Raw genomic sequence first — 18468 nt, 5'->3', positions numbered from 1 at the left:
TTTAAAAGTCAGCAGCTACAGTTTTTGTAGCTGATGAATTTTATTTTTTTTTAATCCTGACTAGACTTCTGATTCAACTTAAAGTATCCTACAATGATGTAAAGTTTTTGTTTATCAAGGGGGTGAAGCCTGTAAAATCTATTTCACAGAAAGTTTTTTTTTTTTGGATGAGGGAGGGTATTTGTTTTTTTATTATTATATTTTTCCAAGCATGTTTAAATTCTCTTACTGTAGACTGATTGCATGTCTTAGCTAGAACTCATTTTTCAGTAAAATTATATTTTCTAAAATTAGTTTTGAACTTTCCTATTTTGAAGTTATGTCCCGTGTTCTTGATCTTGGCTTCATCTTGACCATACTGCCCTTCTGAATCTTATCTACACCTATAAAGGGTAACTAAACCTTCAATACTCGCAGATTATGATAAACTTGCTTTACAATTATCTCTGTCCGGGTTGTCAGTCATGGCTTCATCCACTGCCGCCACCACCTCCTCTGCTGGTATTTCTGGCTTCACCATTGTCCTCTTCAACCACTGGATGGCCATTGATGATGTAATGCTTGTGAATGCACACAGGAGGAACATCACCCCTGTTACCTGGCTCCATTCTTGGCTCATACCAGAACTGAACTGGGAGTGTGCACAGAAAATAAAATATTACTAGGGAAAAGTGGAAGAATTTTTTGGCCGAAAAGACTTTGCAGGTCCTTCTGCCAAAAAACTTTGCCTCCTGGCATATTTTTTTATTTTCAGTGTTTAGTTCCATTTTAAAACTGAACTCCAGGCAAACAACAGCAAAATGCACTGATGATATATATATATATATATATGGAAACAAAAGGAAAGCAGCGCTAATTAAAAAATAATTGTGATAAGGTGTCTTTACTGTATTGATGTCTAGAGAAGCTGAGCAGAGTCAGTGTGAGAGAGGAGATGGGAGATTCTTTGAGTTTTAAAAGTGGATAATTCATCTCATATCTGCAAGAGGATTTCTATTGTGGATTACCTGCCATCTGATTCCCTATCACATTGTGCCTACCGATCGGCGTTACAGTCCGGTTTGGGGATCTTTCAGAGCAGAGTCATTATCCTGTACCTGGGAGAGGATATCCACTGGAAATTATTCGCCATACTGATTCCTCAATATACAGCGCATACTGACCGCTGTTATACGGTCATAGTGTCTGGTAAGGGGCCATTTTTTTCCGGGTGTATGGTGACGGTATATGAGATCAAGATTTTTCTCATTTCGTTTTATCTTTTTGAGGATTTATATGGACTTTAATTTGGATATTATTACTTAGTAATTATGTTTTAATTAGCACTGCATTCCTATTGTTTACATTTTGCAATATTGCCTTTTTTGTCAGCTGCTTTTTGCTTTATAATTTGAAATTTGTTTGTATTGCTATATTCTAGCGCAGGTACTTTTTTGTTTAATATATATATATATATATATGTGTGTGTGTATATATATATATATATATATATATATATATATATACTGTATATATAAGAGCTGTGCTACCTGGATATGCATCTCTGTCCATCCAGTCCTAGGACATACACGGCTAGGCCACACATCACATCCCTATCTCTAAGAGCAAGAGACCTTTGCAGTCCAGTAGCAGGTCTTGTCCATTCTCTGGAGCAGGGGCGGACTGACCATTTGGAAACTCGGGCACTGCCCGAGGGACCGGGGTCAGTAGGGGGCCCCATGAGATGCCCCTGGTATCTTTTTCATAGGCTTTTTTAAGTTTGGGCAAGGACACAGGGGCCCCATGATCCCCTATTGCCTGGGGGCCCCATGAGTTGTCAGTCCGCCCCTGCTCCGGAGTGTGACTGGGAATTGGAGAGTGGTGGGGTTCTGTAGTCCTACCTTGTTCCTGTTGTCCTGGTACAGCACAGTAAGTATTGTTATTCCAGGACAGGAAACGTGTTACTGGAAGAATAAACATTAGCACAAAAAAGTAGAAAAAAAGTAAAAAAAAGCTTGAAAAAGCATACACCTCATCTAAGTACAGAGGAGCACTGAAGCCTTTTTAACAGAAATTTATGAAACACAATTTTGACTTTTAATATCAAAATTCTAACTTTAAATGTCAGAATTCTGAGTTTTAATGTCAGAATTCAGATTTTTAATATCAGAGTTCTGACTTTAAAACTCAGAATTCTCACCTTTAATCCCAGAATTCTGAGTTTTTGTTAAGTCAGAATTCTGAGAATATAAAGTCTGAATTGTGAGTTTAATCACAGAATTCTAACTTTCAAATCCAGAGTTTTGACTTTTAATCACAGAATTAGTACTTTTAAACTGCAAAATGTGGACTTTAACCTCAGAGTTCTGACTTTTAATCCCAAAACTCTGATTTTCAATCGGTCAGATGTCTGAGATAATAAACTCAATTTTCTTTCATCTCAGAATTATGAATTTAAATGTAGAATTCTGACTTTTAATTCAGAATTCTGATTTTAAAGGTCAGAATGTTGTTTATTTATTTAGTTTTATAGAATGGCCCCAGGGCTCTCCATTGTTACTGAAGAGCTCTAGGACAATCTTAGCAGAAATTTTGAAACGAAAATCAGAATTTTATTAATAAAGTTGTAATTTTAACACTCAGAATTCTGACTTTTAATGTCGCATTTCTGATTTTTAACCTCAGAGTTCTGACTTTAAAACCTCAAATTCTGACTAATCTCAGAATTCTGAGTTGTCATGAAGTCAGAAGTCTGAAATGATAAAGTAAGAATGTTAATCTCAGGTTCAGAGGTTTATCTTTTAATCAAAGAATTCTGAATGCTAGCCTCAAAATTCTGCTTTCATTACATTATTTGAGATAAACTCAATTTTCTGACTTTAATCTCAGAATTGTGCATTTTAAACATAGAATTCTTAATTTTAATTTAGAATTCTGACTTTAAAAGTCAGAATGCCAGGATTTCACACAGCTCAGTTATACAGCATGGAGAAGATTGTGCGGAGAAAGGTAAGAGGTTCTGATATGAAAATAGAGTTCCAGTCCACCTAAAATTTCTTTAACAAAAGCTCCCCTGTAATCTTACATTGATCTCAGAAGCAGGAAGGTTCCATGATGGATGTGGGCATCTGAAACACACTGCTTGTACTTCCTGGATATGGTGCTACTGGCTATCCCAGTAGTATGGACAGAGCACGGCGCAAGTTGTTTGTAACAGGTTGCCATAACAATGGCGGCGACAGCAGAAGTTCATGTCCCATTGTTATGGCATGCTGTCAATAAAACGACAATAAACAAAGGCAATGGTTTCCCTATTTAAAAATGGCACTTGTCTCCGCCTGTCATGGCGTCATTTCCGGTTTTGAAATAACGCGATGCTACAAGCGGAGGAACCTCGTTGATTCCTGGGATTGATGACTCATCGATCCCAGGTATCAATGGGGTTTCCGGATATGACGTAAAGTAAAATGGAAGAGCAGGCTAATAAAAAGAATAGGTATGTAAAAGCTAAAAAAAAATAAAAAATATCCTAACTATTACTGGCACACATTAACCCCTCGCCCTCCTGAGGATTTACCTCCCTTCCTGACCAGGCCATTTCTTTGTTACGGCGCTGCGTTACTTTAACTGAAAATTGCGCGGTCATGCAACGCTGCACCCAAATGAAATTTACGTCCTATATTACCCACAAATTGAGCTTTCTTTTGGTGGTATTGATCTCCTGTGCGTTTTTTTTTTTTTGCGCTATAAGCAAAAGGAGACCGACAATTTTGAGAAAAAAACAATATTTTGGACTTTTTGCTGTCAAACATATCCAGTAAAAAAAAAATTAAAAATCAAATTTCGTCCTAAATTTAGGGCAAAATGTATTCTGCTCCATGTCTTTGCTAAAAAAAAATCCCAATACGTGTAAATTAATTGGTTTACGTAAATGTTATAGCGTCTACAAATGGCGGTATAGATACTGGGATTTTTTTTTCCCTATTAGTAATGTTGGCGATCAGTGACTTTTAGCGGGACTGCGGCAGGCATTCTGACACTGGGGGGTGGAACTAACTTGGTGTCACTGACATCCCCAGTGACACCAATAGAGTGATCAGTGGTAAGAAACAGCACTGACACTAATACTGGGCAGGAAGGGGTTATTGTGAGGGGCGATCAAAGGGTTAACTGTGTGTAGGGAGTAACTAGGGGGCGGGGGGTGTGTGCTTCACTGTAAGCACACTGATCGGGATGGCTGTGCTGTGCAGTGTGCCCAATCTGACAGGGAGGAAGACTGTTTGTAAACAAAACAGTCTTCCTCTCCGTCGGTGTTTATCGGTAATCACCGGGCGCCGGTTTGTAATCACCGACCGGGACCTGGTGACTGACATCCGCGAATGGTGGCACAGGTCGGACGCGCGCACAGCTCACATGCGCCCCCTACCAGGAACTGCAAAATCACGTGTATATATACGTGATTTTGCGCACCCGTGACGCCGTGTAGCAGTATATATGGCGGCGGATAAGCAGTTAAGCAACATTTTTAAGGAAACTGGTGGAACTCCACTTGAAGTGATAAGGAGAAATTACATCAACTGAACTAAGGCAGCATTTCTCAGGACATGACCTGTAAAATTGGCCATACATGGATGAAGAAAACTGAACTGATTCCCCCATCCACACAAACAAATCCTCCCTGTTGCACTTTTGTATTCGGACAGTAGAATATACAGACCAATGGCTGCAGCTGTTGATGGTCTATTCAACAGAAGTCAATCAATAGATCGACTTCTGTTGAGCAGCAGTGAACACACACATAGATGGAAATTCTGCAGGTTCCCCATGAACCAATGGAACTTCAAACCATCTAAGGCCACTTTAACATGGTAGAGCTAGAGATTTTGAACCTTGGTGGACAAACCCTTTAAATATCATGCGATTTACACACAAAATATTTGCGATGAAAAATGATTTTTCACTATTTAACAGTATGAACTCAAAGAGTTAACGACAAATAAAACAGATATTTAATATTAAATTAACACAAAATCTTTCACACACATAGCAATGGTTGGCAATATCTTCCACAGATGTGGGCCGTCAAATATATTGTGATAAAAACTTTAGAAAAATACTTGTAAAAGAAAGAATCCCTCCAGAGAGGTACAAACTTTGGGCCTAATTTTTACAAAAAAAAAAGCTCAACCTCAATAAATAGTGGAAAACACAGGAAAGATATATTAAAATTAATAGTAAGTGAAGCCAATGCAAAAAGTCATAATAATTTAAGGGTGATAATAATAAATATGTAAGATGAGTTACTAATCTCTGCTTTTTGTTGCTTTGGGTACCCTTTTCGGAAGATAAAGTGATGCTAAAAAATGTTACAGGCCTGAAGCATGTGCACCGAACAAAATGTATTTATGAATGATTGTAATCTGATTGATTTTCTCCTTTAACCACTTCAAGACACTTTTACCCCCTTCCTGTCCAGGCCAATTTTCAGCTTTCGGTGCTATCACACTGTGAATGACAATTGCGCGGTCATGCAACACTGTACCCATATGAATTTTTTAGCATTTTTTTGAGACAGATAAAACTTTATTTTGGTGGTATTTATTCACCACTGGGATTTTTTTTTTTGCTATATAAATGAAAAAGTCCAAAAATTTTGAAAAAAAGTGTTTTTCTTATAGAATTTTGCAAATAAATAATCTTTCTTCATAAATCTTGGCCAAAATGTATTCAGTTATTTTTTTAGTGAAAAAAAAATAACCCTAATTAGTTTATAACCAAAAATTATAATTTTTCTAAATTTTTTTTAAATTTTTATTTTATTTATTTATATTATTATTTATGTTTTATTTTTTTTTTAACATACTGTCACCCTAGCAGTGCAGTGTCACCATAGTGACACTGTACTACTTGTGGGGGGTGATGAAGATTTGTTTTTTTTTTGTTTTTTTTTACACTGATTGCTTTTACACCCATAAAGGCTGTAAAAGCAATAATTTCTCCTTCTCTCTGGCTGCATTCTTGCAGCCATTGAGAAATACTGTGTGAGCTGTGATTGGTCACAGCTTGTCACATGGTACAAGGCTGTTGTGAATAGCCCTGTACCATGCGACCTCTGTGATCATTCACAGATTTCACACGTAGTAAGCAATGATGTCAGAAGTGACCTCTTGCTTACTACTCTTCATGTGATCACTGATTGGCCAATCAGTGATCACATTATTATTATTATACAGTATTTATAAAGCGCCAATAGTTCGCTCAGCGCTGTACATTACAAAGGGGGACAGAACATGTGACAGAACAATAACAATGCAATGCAAAACATGAGGGGATCGAGGGCCCCGCTCTTTCGAGCTTACAATCACATGATTGGGACCTCACACAGAGGTCCCGTATAACGATCGGTGTCCTCCAGACACAGCAGGCACCGAAACGTGGTGCTGCGCGCTCCCAGGGAGCTCGCACAAGCAGGGAGGACATTTATAATCGGCCACCTGCCCCTGCACTGCTCCTGTCCGGCCGTTTATATACATGGGCCGGAAGGGAAGTGGTTAAAGAGTCAAACCACAAAAATAAATATTTCATTGTTTGGTAAATGCTGGAGAGTTAACTTTTTTTTTTCTAAATTCCAGCTTCCTTATGTACCAATAAACCATTATTGTACCTCTATGGCAGAAAATAAAAAGCTTTCTCTACATTCTAGAACAGGCCTTACCTCATCCTCACAGGCCGGGGACGAGGTGAGGACTTTATTCTTTTTTTTCTGGGAGATCTGCTTGTTTAGAAAAAGCTTTTATAGGCATTTGTGGTGGTGGTGGGGCTTGCAGAAAAGCAGAACTTACATTTGGCATTTGTGCTGCCCACATGGCAAATTAATTTTAAAAGAATGGAGATACCCATACGTGAAAGTCATAAAAAGCAAAGATTATAATACATGAGCAATTAAACATAGATCTAAATGAAACCAACATGCACACATGATACATCCAAAATTTCCAGAAAAAAAAAGTTGCATGAAAAAGTACATTTATGGCTTAAAACAAAGCTATCAACTTTTTTATTACTTAATCTGTAATTGATTTTGGTCAGTTTTATTATGTTTTTATCTTACAAATTTATAAACTGATTTTTTTTACACCATTTTTTTTTTTTTTTTGGAATGATATCTGCATTTTACATATAAACATTTATTACAAGGCGTATCCATGATATTCACTTTCTAATAGGAGATCCCAGCACTTTGCAGAAGCCTCTGAGCATTTACATGGAAGATGTTGTAGCGTGAGGAAGGAAAGGGCGAGGGGAGGGGCGGTCACGGCCTATTTTAGCACAAATTAAAGAGTAGGAAACACCAGCATACAGGTCTGCCTGCTGGCAGAAAGTGGTAGATATTAAATATCCCCATGTAATATTTTATCTTGACATGATTAAACTGTTGTGATTTTTTTTTTTTTTTGTATTGAACATAATAAATAAAAAGCATATATAAAACACAAAAAACACTATAGATTCCACTTAAATATACAATAGATATATGCGAATGTGATCAGCTTAATACAAATAACCATACCAATAAGCATTAGCGCCCAAATCCAACTAAAATTTGTTCGGGAAGTACAGAAGGGTTAGAACCTCAATGGTGTCTCTTTAGTTGCCTGTGTCTCTGCTGGGAGGATTCCCTTCATTTCCTGTCTGGAGACACCGTGTCATACTCTGCGCACAGGGTGTCACCAAGACAGGATGTTAAAGTATACGTATAGCCAGAAACTTTTGGGATAGAGTAGGTTATGTGTTAAAACCCCACTTAGGTTTTTTTTTTTTTTTGTCTGTCATTTAATTTTTTTTCTTGGAGACTTCCCATATGGAAGAAAAACATATTTGAAATATATTTGAAAAATATTCTTCCCAAATATATTGGCATATATTTGAAATGCTACAATTTTGGCCATATTCAATATATTTCAAAATATATTTCAATAAATATATATATATACTGCATGTTGAAATGCGTTTTTATTACAAAATGTATGAAAAATATTTGTAAAAATACATTTCAAATATACTGTATGTCTTTAAAAATACAAATCTACATTTTTGGAATGCATTTACAAATATATGTAAAAATATATGTTAAAATGACTGCTATTAGTAAAAAAAAAGCTGAAGAATATATTTAAAAAATAGATATTTTTAAAATATATTCAGCTTTTGTTTAACATATGAAAAAGTAATTTAGTAAGTTTAACATACATTTTTACATATATTTGTAAACGCATTCCAAAAATGTAGATTTGTATCTTTAAAGACATGCAGTATATTTGAAATGTATTTTAAAAAAATATTTTTCATACATTTTGTAATAAAAACGCATTTCAACATGCAGTGTGTGTGTGTGTATATATATATATATATATATTGAAATATATTGAATATGGCCAAAATTGTAGCATTTCAAATATATGCTAATATATTTGGGGAGAATATTTTTTAAATATATTTCAAATATATTTTCCTTCCATGTGGGTTGTCAGGACGTGTGGGGAATTCCCTTCCTAGACAGTTGTCAACTGAACAAGTGTCCCCATTTCAAGATTTATCCTTACTTCTTGTTATGGTGACAACTGTGAGATTTAGAATTTTTTATCGCTTTCTGTTTCAGTGACAACTCATGGGGCCCCCGGCAATATGGGATCATGGGGCCTCTTTGTCCTTGCCCAAACTATAAAAAGCCTATGAAAAAGGTACCAGGGGCATCTCATGGGGCCCCCTATTGACCCTGGGCCCTCGGGCAGTGCCCAAGTTTCCAAATTGTCAGTCCGCCCCTGGTGACAATGAAAGAGAGTAAATGTACCCACTGGGGGCACTGACAGCATAAACCATTCCAGATTGTTCAAAAAATAATTGTGGTTTTACACCTTAACTACTTGACCTCCGGAAGGTTTTACCCCCTTCGTGACCAAGACATGTTTTGCTGTTCAGCACTGCACTACTTTATCTGGTAATTGCTCGGTCAGCAATGCTGTACTCAAATTAAATTGATATCTTTTTTTTCACACAAATAGAGCTTTATTTTGGTGGTATTTGATCACAACTGGGTTTTTTTTCCATCTTCATCATATAAATAAAAAAGACAGAAATTTTTGAAAAAAACGATATTTTATACTTTCTACCATATCCAATAAAAAAAAAAATCTTCCTAAATTTAGGCCAAAATGTATTCTGCTATATGATGAGGATTGGTATATCCGGCACTCGTCTTTCCGAATAATAAACTTTATTGAGAGAGTAAAATGTGCCTATAAAATGGCTTACATGTTTTGGCAATAAGCATATTGCCGAAACGCGTTAGCCATTTTAAATGCTAATTTTACTGGCTCAACAAAGTCCTCATCATTCAGTTGCATCTGTGCTGGGAAGACACACAGAGGCAGAGCACCGACATTCCACCACGTGGGGATTATCTCTGGGCGTAGCACCCACTTGTTCATGGGTATTCTGCTACATGTCTTTAGCAAAAAAAAAAAATATCCCAATAAGTGTAAATTGATTGGTTTGTGTGGAAGTTAGAGCGTCTAAGGTATATATAGGTATATAGACACTATACTAGTAATGGTGGGGATCAGCAACTTACAGTGGGTTTGTGAAAGTGTTGCGGGCAATCTGGCACAACAGGCTGTGAGGAACACTAACTGATTAACTTACACTGATGTCACTAGTAAAAATAATACAGTGTTCAGTGACGATACTGTACACTGCACACCACATTAATGACACTGGCTGGGTGATCAGGAGTGACTCGAGTTGATAACAGGGAGAAAAAACAGCCAGATTGGTACTCTGTGTGTTTGTAAACACAGGTCTATGTGCTGTGATTGGTCACAGCCGATCAGCAGGTATACATTCAAAATCATTGGCTGCAGCCTGCTGACCAAGTCGTGGTATGTCCAGTCACAACAGAGATCAGCAAGGAGCGCGCTCGTAAACCAGGAAGTGCATTGTGATGTGTCCGTACGTCACGGTGCCTGGCTGTGCCACCCGCTAGCAGTAAATGTACTGTGGGCCGGCAGTGCAAGCGGTTAACCACAATACTGGGCACCCCCTTCCTGCCCAGGACGATTTTCATGGTCATGCAAAACTGTGCCCATATTACATTTTTATTTTTTTTTAGACAGATAGAGGTTTCTTTTGGTGGAATTTAATCTCCACTGTTTCTATTTTTTAATTTTTTGCTAAATAAAAGTAAAAGGACTGGACATATTTTGGGGAAAAAATTTTTTTCTTAGTTTCTGTTATAAATTTTTGAAAATAAGTACATTTTCTTCTGCATTGATGTGCGATGATGAGGCGGCACTGATGGGCACTTACAAGCCTGCACTGATGGGCACTGATAAGGCGGCACTGATGGGCACTGATAAGGCGGCACTGATGGGCACTGATGAGAAGGCACTGATGAGGTGGTACTGATGGGCACCTATGAGGAGGCACTGATGTGGCTGCACTGATGGGCAATGATAAGGCGGCATTGATGGGCACTGATGAGGAGGCACTGATGAGGTGGCACTGATGAGGCTGCACTGATGAGGCTGCACTGATGGGCACTGATAAGACGGCACTGATAAGGTGCACTGATGGGCACTGATGAGAAGGCACTGATGAGGCTGCACTGATGGTCACTGTCCAGGGGCCCCTGGTTTATAGGGGCCTCATGATAATTTTGTACTACATCATGCTTTCCAATTGTCCTGGATTTGCTGGGACAGTCATGCTTTTTACCAAGCTGTCCTAGGATGGCCCGGGAAATGTCCCAGAACCTGTACTTTGCCCTCCTGATCCCAGTACTGTGCCCTCCTGATCCCAGTACTGTGCCCTCCTGACACCCTCTGTACTGTGCCCTTCTGATCCCAGTATTGTGCTCTCCTGACTCCCCCTATATTGTGCCCTCCTGATCCCAGTATTGTGCCCTCCTGATCCCAGTATTGTGCCCTCCTGACTCCCCCTGTACTGTGCCCTCCTGATCCCAGTACTGTGCCCTCCTGATCCCCCCTGTACTGTACCCTCCTGATCCCAGTACTGTGCCCTCCTGACTCCCCCTGAACTGTACCCTCCTGATCCCAGTACTGTGCCCTCCTGATTCCCCCTGAACTGTGCCCTCCTGATCCTAGTATTGTGCCCCCCTGACTCCCCCTGTATTGTGCCCTCCTGATCCCAGTACTATGCCCTCCTGTCTCCCCCTGAACTGTGCCCTCCTGATCCCAGTATTATGCCCTCCTGACTCCCCCTATACTGTAGCCTCCTGATCCCAGTATTGTGCCCTCCTGACTCCCCCTGAACTGTGCCCTCCTGACTCCTCCTGTACTGTGCCCTCCTGATCCCAGTACTGTGCCCTCCTGACTCCTCCTGTATTGTGCCCTCCTGATCCCAGTATTATGCCCTCCTGACTCCCCCTGTATTGTGCCCTCCTGATCCCAGTATTATGCCCTCCTGACTCCCCCTGTATTGTGCCCTCCTGATCCCAGTATTGTGGCCTCCTGACTCCCCCTGGACTGTGCCCTCCTGATCCCAGTACTGTGCCCCCCTGACTCCCCCTGTACTGTGCTCTTTTGCCCCCCCCCCATGGCATATTTTTTTAACGTTTAACATTGATTTTATTGAACTTACTAATTAATATGTGTTTAATTCTAACTATATATCCTTTAATTCTTGAGAGTATATGGGTAAATTGGGGCAGACTGGTAGGGGCCCCAGTGCATTACTTTTCCCAGGATCCCATGATGTATTAAGACAGCCCTGCATGTAGGTGCCACCAGGGAAGCAGTGATCTGATTGGACACTTCGGCCCTGGATGACCCCTGTGGCCATCTTTGGTGTGGGCAATGCTAATAAATATGAGGTTGAGTCAGGTCTGACTTTACTGAGAATAACAGACTTTCCATATAACTGAGCTTATCACACATTTAACTTTCATAAGAGAAATAGAGGGGCTGCCATTGTCAACCTCCTCATGAAAATGCTAGCTGCCTGGCTACTTTCCTGACCTATCAGACTCCCTATTCTGTATCAATGACCTGGAAAAAAGTATGCATTAGAAAAATGTTGGATACAGTTCAGGAGTCAATGGGGTCCTTAAATGCATACTTGTTTTGAGTCACTGAAGCCAGAAAGTTGGAATGGCAGCCAGGCACCAAGCATGTTTTTAAAGCAGTGCTTGCTAGTGAGAGCCTCCATGTTTGTCCCATAACAGGTTCCCTTGAGCGGTCATTACAATGGGAAGCATATCCCATTCCCTGACATACAGGTGGCCACTAGAGGGAGCATTAGAGCATTTGTAAAAACAATAATCAAAAGGCGGAGCAGCAGGCAAGTAACAAAGAAGGTGAAAGGCACAGCAAAAAATAATTTCCGATAGATGCTATAATCATAGCTCAAAATGTGTACTAGCCAGGAATGCACAGTAACATTCCCTTAGACACCTTCTGTATTCATCTGCAACTTTTCAACTCCTTCTTGAGTGCAGATCTTTTATCTGATAATTACATGGTAACTTTATTGTCAAGATAGAGGCAAAGTGCCAAGCTTAGTAAATGCCAAGTGAATCCAATGGAAGAATGCTGCTTTATTGTGGCCAGAGAGTTTGCGGGTCAAGAAGAAGAACCAAGCATGTACATGCATTACTTCATGAAGGACATTGCCTACGTGTCACTACATGACAGACGTTGCCTACGTGAGACTACATGAAGAACCTTGTCTACACTTGATGACATGAATGATCTTGCCTACATGTGACTACATGAAGGATCTTGCCCAGGGGCGGACTGACCATTTGGAAACTCGGGCACTGCCCGAGGTCAGTAGGGGGCCCCATGAGATGCCCCTGGTACCTTTTTCATAGGCTTTTTTTAGTTTGGGCAAGGACACAGGGGCCCCATGATCCCCTATTGCCCGGGGGCCCCATGAGTTGTCAGTCCGCCCCTGATCTTGCCTACAGGTGACTACGTGATGGACAATGCCTACACTTAAGTACATGTACAGATGTTGCCTACATGTGACTACATAGAGGAGCTTGCCTACATGTGATTGCATAATGGACATTGCCTACACATGACTACCTGATGGACGTTGTCTACACGTGACTGCATGACAGATGTTGTCTACTCCTAACTACAGGTAGGACCTTGTCTATATGTGACTGCATAATGGACGTTGCCTGCTCCTGACTACATGACGGATGATGTCTACACGTGACTACATGATGGACGTTGCCTACACATGATTATGTGATGGACATTACCTACACTTGACTACACAACGATGCTATATGCGACTACATGAAGGATTCTGCCTACACGTGACTACGTGAAGGACATTGCCTACATGCGACTACATGACAGACATTGCCTACTTGCAACTACATTTTAGGACCTTGTCTGCATGTGACAACATGATAGACATTGTCTACACGTGACTGCATGATGTATGTTGCCTACTCCTGACTACATGTAGGACCTTGTCTATACTTGACTGCATGATGGACGTTGCCTGCTCCTGACTACATAATGGATTATGCCTGCACATGAGTGCATGACGGATGTTGCCTACACATGATTACGGGATGGACATTACCTACACGTGACTACACGACAGATAATGCCTATATGCAACGACATAAAGGAGTAGACAAAGACCTGCCTATACGTGACTACATGAAGGACTTGGCCTACAGGTAACTACATAAAGGACTTTACCTACATGTGACTACATGATGGACGTTGCCTACACCTGACTACATGAAGGACCTTGCCAACATGTGACTGTGTGATGGACATTGCCTACATGTGACTACATGACAGACATTGCCTACTCCTGAATACATGAAGGACCTTGCCTACATGTGACTACATGAAGGACCTTGCCTACAAGTGATCACGTGATGGACATTGCCTACACGTGACGACATGACAGACATTGCCTACATGCTGACAAGGACCTTGTCTACACATGACTACCTAAAGGACCTTGTCAACATGTGACTACAATACTGATGTTACCTACTCCTGGCTACATGAAGAACCTTGCTTACACCTGACTAAGTGATGGACATTGCCTACACGTTACTACATGACAAACTGTGCCTACAGGCGGCTACCTGAAGGACCTTGCCTACCCATGACTACATGAAGAACTTTGCCTACCCGTAACTACATGTAAGACCTTGTCTACACTTGACTAGATAATGAACATTGCCTACACCTGACTACACAAGGGTATTTACCTACATGTGACAACATGTAGGACCTTATCTAAACATGACTACATAATGGACATTGCCTATATGTGACTACATGAGGGACTTGACTACATGTGACGACATGTAGGACCTTGTCTTCATGTGCCTACATTATGGACATTGCCTATATGTGACCACATGATGGATGTTGCCTATATGTGACTACAAGATGGACATTGCCTACATGTGACTACATGAAGTACCTTATCTACACAGGTCTTTTCTGTTTGTTTAGAGGACACTATAAATATAAATTAAATATCTGAAGGCAAAACCTCTCTTTTGACTAAGTGAGGAGATGTTAAAACCACTGTCAGATTTCTATTACTGTCTGTGTCCTCATTAGTAAGATTCACTCTCTCTGTACATTCTGGTGACCATTGTCACCAAGAGTGAAAGCAAGAACAAAAGTAAGAAGTCAATCTTTTAATAGGGACATTGTTCTGGTGACAACTGTCTAAGAGGACATTTCCCTCACTTTGGAGGGAATTCCTTTCACTTCCTGTTCTGGCTATGAGACAGGAAGTGAAGAAAAAAATTCACCAAAGGGACTAAGGCTTGGCTCACACTGTCGTGACTTGGGATCCGACTTGTGAGACCCCAAGTCACCTGACATGTGAAATCCCATGTTAGTCAATGAGAGCTGTCTTAATTAACACTACTGAAGTCGCTTCAACTTTAGAAAAGGTTCCTGGACTACTTCAAGGCGACTTCTATCTGACTGGTGTCCATAGACTTTAATAGAAGTCGCCTCCAAGTCGGATCCTTCTCTATATTGATGTGATTTAGATCCGACATTACAGGAAGATTACCCAGGCATTCCCTGAAAGTTGCTTCATAGTTGCTTCAGAGTCACTTCAAAGTAGTACTCAAGTTGCCTGGCAAAGTAGCACTTCAAGTCGTGCGACTTTCAGGTAGCAGTAGTGTAAACCGAGACGAAGATGGCAAAAAAAAAACCTGACAGGGGTTATAATCCCCCCACTCTATAAAAAATAAATAAATAAATAAAATATGGCCAGCCATACACTGTTGTGGTCCAACTCCCACTGTGCCTATTGTATTCTGACTTTAGGCAGCAGTGGCTGTCAGAACACCCAAACAGCAGATGCATCAGATTGCACAGAGGCGTTCAGCCAAGAATTTTCCATCTGAAGGATGTCAGGCATGAGGTGACCAACACGATCACCCATGTAGCGAAATTCATGATAAACTGACAGAAAGTCACATAGTATATGGCCAGCTTATGTTTTGGTTGTACTTTAGGCTCCTGCAGGTCCGTCTGTCACTATGAAACATTGCTATCCCTACATTTTGCTGCCCTAAAACCCTTCAATTTACTGCAATATCCCATTCAGTTTTTCTATATGGTAAAAGATAAGAAGCAGAATACCTACAGCCATCGTTATAGTAATCACACATTATTGCGTTGGTTAAAGCAGGGGTCTCCAAACTGCATCACACAGGCTGGATGTGGCCCTTTGCTTGCCTTTACCTAGCCCTTGGGGTACTATTCCTCCTACTGACACCAACAACGTGGCACCATTCCTTTTCATTACACCAACAATGGAGCATAATTATTCCCACTCACACCAATGATGGGACACTATTCCTTTCTCAGAAAGCAGAGATTGGGCACTATTCCTTCCACTGACAACAACGATGGGGCACTATTCCTTCTACTGACATCAAGAAAGGGGCACTGTTCCTTCCACTGACACCAACAATGGGGCACTATTCCTTCCACTGAAACCAATGATGGGGCACTATTCCTCCCATTGACACCAACAATGGGGCACAATTCCTTCCACTGACATCAAGAAAGGGACACTATTCCCTCTACTGACACCAATTGAGTACTATTCTTCCCATGGGCACCAATGATGGGACACTATTCCTCCCACTGACACCAACAATGGGGCATTATTCCTCCCACTGACACCAATGATGAGGTACTATTCCTTCCACTGACACCAGTGAGGGGGCACCATTCCCTTCACTGACACCAATGATGGAGCACCATTCCCTCCACTGACACCAAGGATGGGGCACCATTCCCTCCACTGACACCAATGATGGAGCACCATTCCCTCCACTGACACCAAGGATGGGGCACTATTCCCTCAACTGACACCAGGGATAGGGCACTATTGCTCCTATTGACACCAATGATGGGGAACTATTCCCTCCATTGACACCAATGATGGGGCACTATTCTTCCCACCAACACCACTGATGGGGAATTATTCCTCCCACTGACATCAACGATGGGTCAATATTTCTCCTACTGACATCAAGAAAGGAACACTGTTCCTTCCACTGACACCAACAATGGGGCACTATTCCTTCCACTGAAACCAATGATGGGGCACTATTCCAGCCATTGACACCAACGATGGGGCACTATTCCTTCCACTGACATCAAGAAAGGGACACTATTCCCTCTACTGACACCAACAATTGAGTAATATTCCTCCCATGGGCACCAATGATGGCACACTATTCCTCCCAATGACATCAACAATGGGGCATTATTCCTCCCTCTGACACCAATGATGAGGTACTATTCCTTCCACTGACACCAGCGAGGGGGCACCATTCCCTCCACTGACACCAATGATGGAGCACTATTCCCTCCACTGACACCAAGGATGGGGCACTATTCCCTTCACTGACACCAACGATGGGGCATTATTTCTCCCACTGACACCAATGATGGGGCAGTATTCCCTTTACTGACACCAGGGAAGGGGCACTATTCCCTTTACTGATACCAGGGAAGGGGCACTATTCCCTCCACTGACAACAGAGAAGGGGCACTATTGCTCCTATTGACACCAATGATGGGGAACGATTCCTTCTATTGACACCAATGATAGGGCACTATTCCTCCCACCGACACAAATGATGGGGAATTATTCCTCCCACTGACATCAATGATGGGTCAAAATATCTCCTACTGACATCAACGGCAGGTTACAATTCCTTCCACTGACACCAACAATGGAACACCATTCTTTCCACGAACATAAAAAAGTGGGACACTATTTCTCCCACTAATACCAATGATGGGGCACTATTCCTGCTCCTCTGGACAATGGATGCTATGTCATTTTTTTACTCCCATTGACCACCAAGCATGAGGCATTTAATACTTGGCCACAATCTGACCACCTAAAGTCTGATGACTGGTCAAAGGACTGGTCCTTTGTTTAAAACATTTGAAGACCCCTGGTTTAAAGGAAAAGGTTGCCTGAGTTGAGGACAGAAGAACAGCTGCTATCTGTCAAAGCTCAGGCTTCCATCCAGTGCTGAAGGCTGACAGGTCCCCTTTAACACTGACAACGGTTCTGACTCTTCACTTTGAATAAAAAAAGCACCCAAATAGTTGCAAAAAGTGTCATTGTGAATAAACATTTAGCTTTGTACATGTTAAAAAAGCAAGAATAATATTTTACACTTTATACATTGTAACATCCTTATACAGAAGTGCTGTAAAAATGATATATAACTTCCAAATAATAATTTAGGCAGCTGGATATTAAATTACACAGCCCTGAGACAATGCACGTGGAAGCACCAATAATAGCCTAGTACGTCTCTTTCCCCTGATTGTTTCTATGAATGAAACTTTTTCTTTTCCTTTTTGCTTTTATTTCCGGAATAATCAGTTCACTATTTCGGTATAATCGTGATAGCTCACCAGCTCTGAAAAAATGTCATTAATCTTTTTGCAGCCGAGGTTACAGAAGCAAGCATTAATCCACATGACATTCCAGGTCACGTTGGTGCCGTCGGGGCAGTCGTAATGGACTTTGATGGTTTTGGATTTGTAGGGTGTGCAGCACCGGTCATCAGTGCACACTCCGCAGTATTTGGGTCTGTAGGCTCTTCTGCTTATGCAGCCTGAGATTGTGAAGTTCTTCGATTCTGGTTCGCGATACACTGCTAAGCATTTTTTGCCCGGCTGTAAAGAAAAAAAAAGACAGAACATTAAAGATCGCTCTTATTGTAGTCGAATAAGAAAAAAATCCACATAACCTCAACTGTATATTTGCTTTTAAAGTGTTTTAAGAAAAGCGCCACACCCTCTAACTCCAAAGCAGCAAATTCCCAACTCAAAAAATCAAATACATTTTTTGCTTAAACAGATAAATAAAAGGAATGTGCTAATTGAGTGAATAATACAAAGTGAATATATGAATTAA

The 18468-nt window shown here is 40.8% G+C and overlaps 1 protein-coding gene across 1 annotated transcript in view; it reads right to left on the bottom strand.

The window, feature by feature from the left end:
* Window positions 1–12572: 12572 nt before the first annotated feature.
* CCN4 (cellular communication network factor 4) overlaps window positions 12573–18468 on the bottom strand; it is a 131208-nt gene continuing 125312 nt past the window's right edge. The window contains exon 5 of the mRNA XM_089685947.1: window positions 12573–18227. Coding sequence (XP_089542073.1) covers window positions 17928–18227 — 300 coding nt within the window. The 3' untranslated portion in view covers window positions 12573–17927. The remainder of the gene's footprint in view (window positions 18228–18468) is intronic.

The sequence above is a fragment of the Staurois parvus genome, unplaced genomic scaffold (assembly GCF_062004578.1).
Source record: "Staurois parvus isolate SC_StPar_1 unplaced genomic scaffold, SC_StPar_1.0 ptg000389l, whole genome shotgun sequence".
In the NCBI taxonomy this organism is placed as follows: domain Eukaryota; kingdom Metazoa; phylum Chordata; class Amphibia; order Anura; family Ranidae; genus Staurois; species Staurois parvus.
This window is presented reverse-complemented; position numbering and strand designations above follow the sequence as displayed.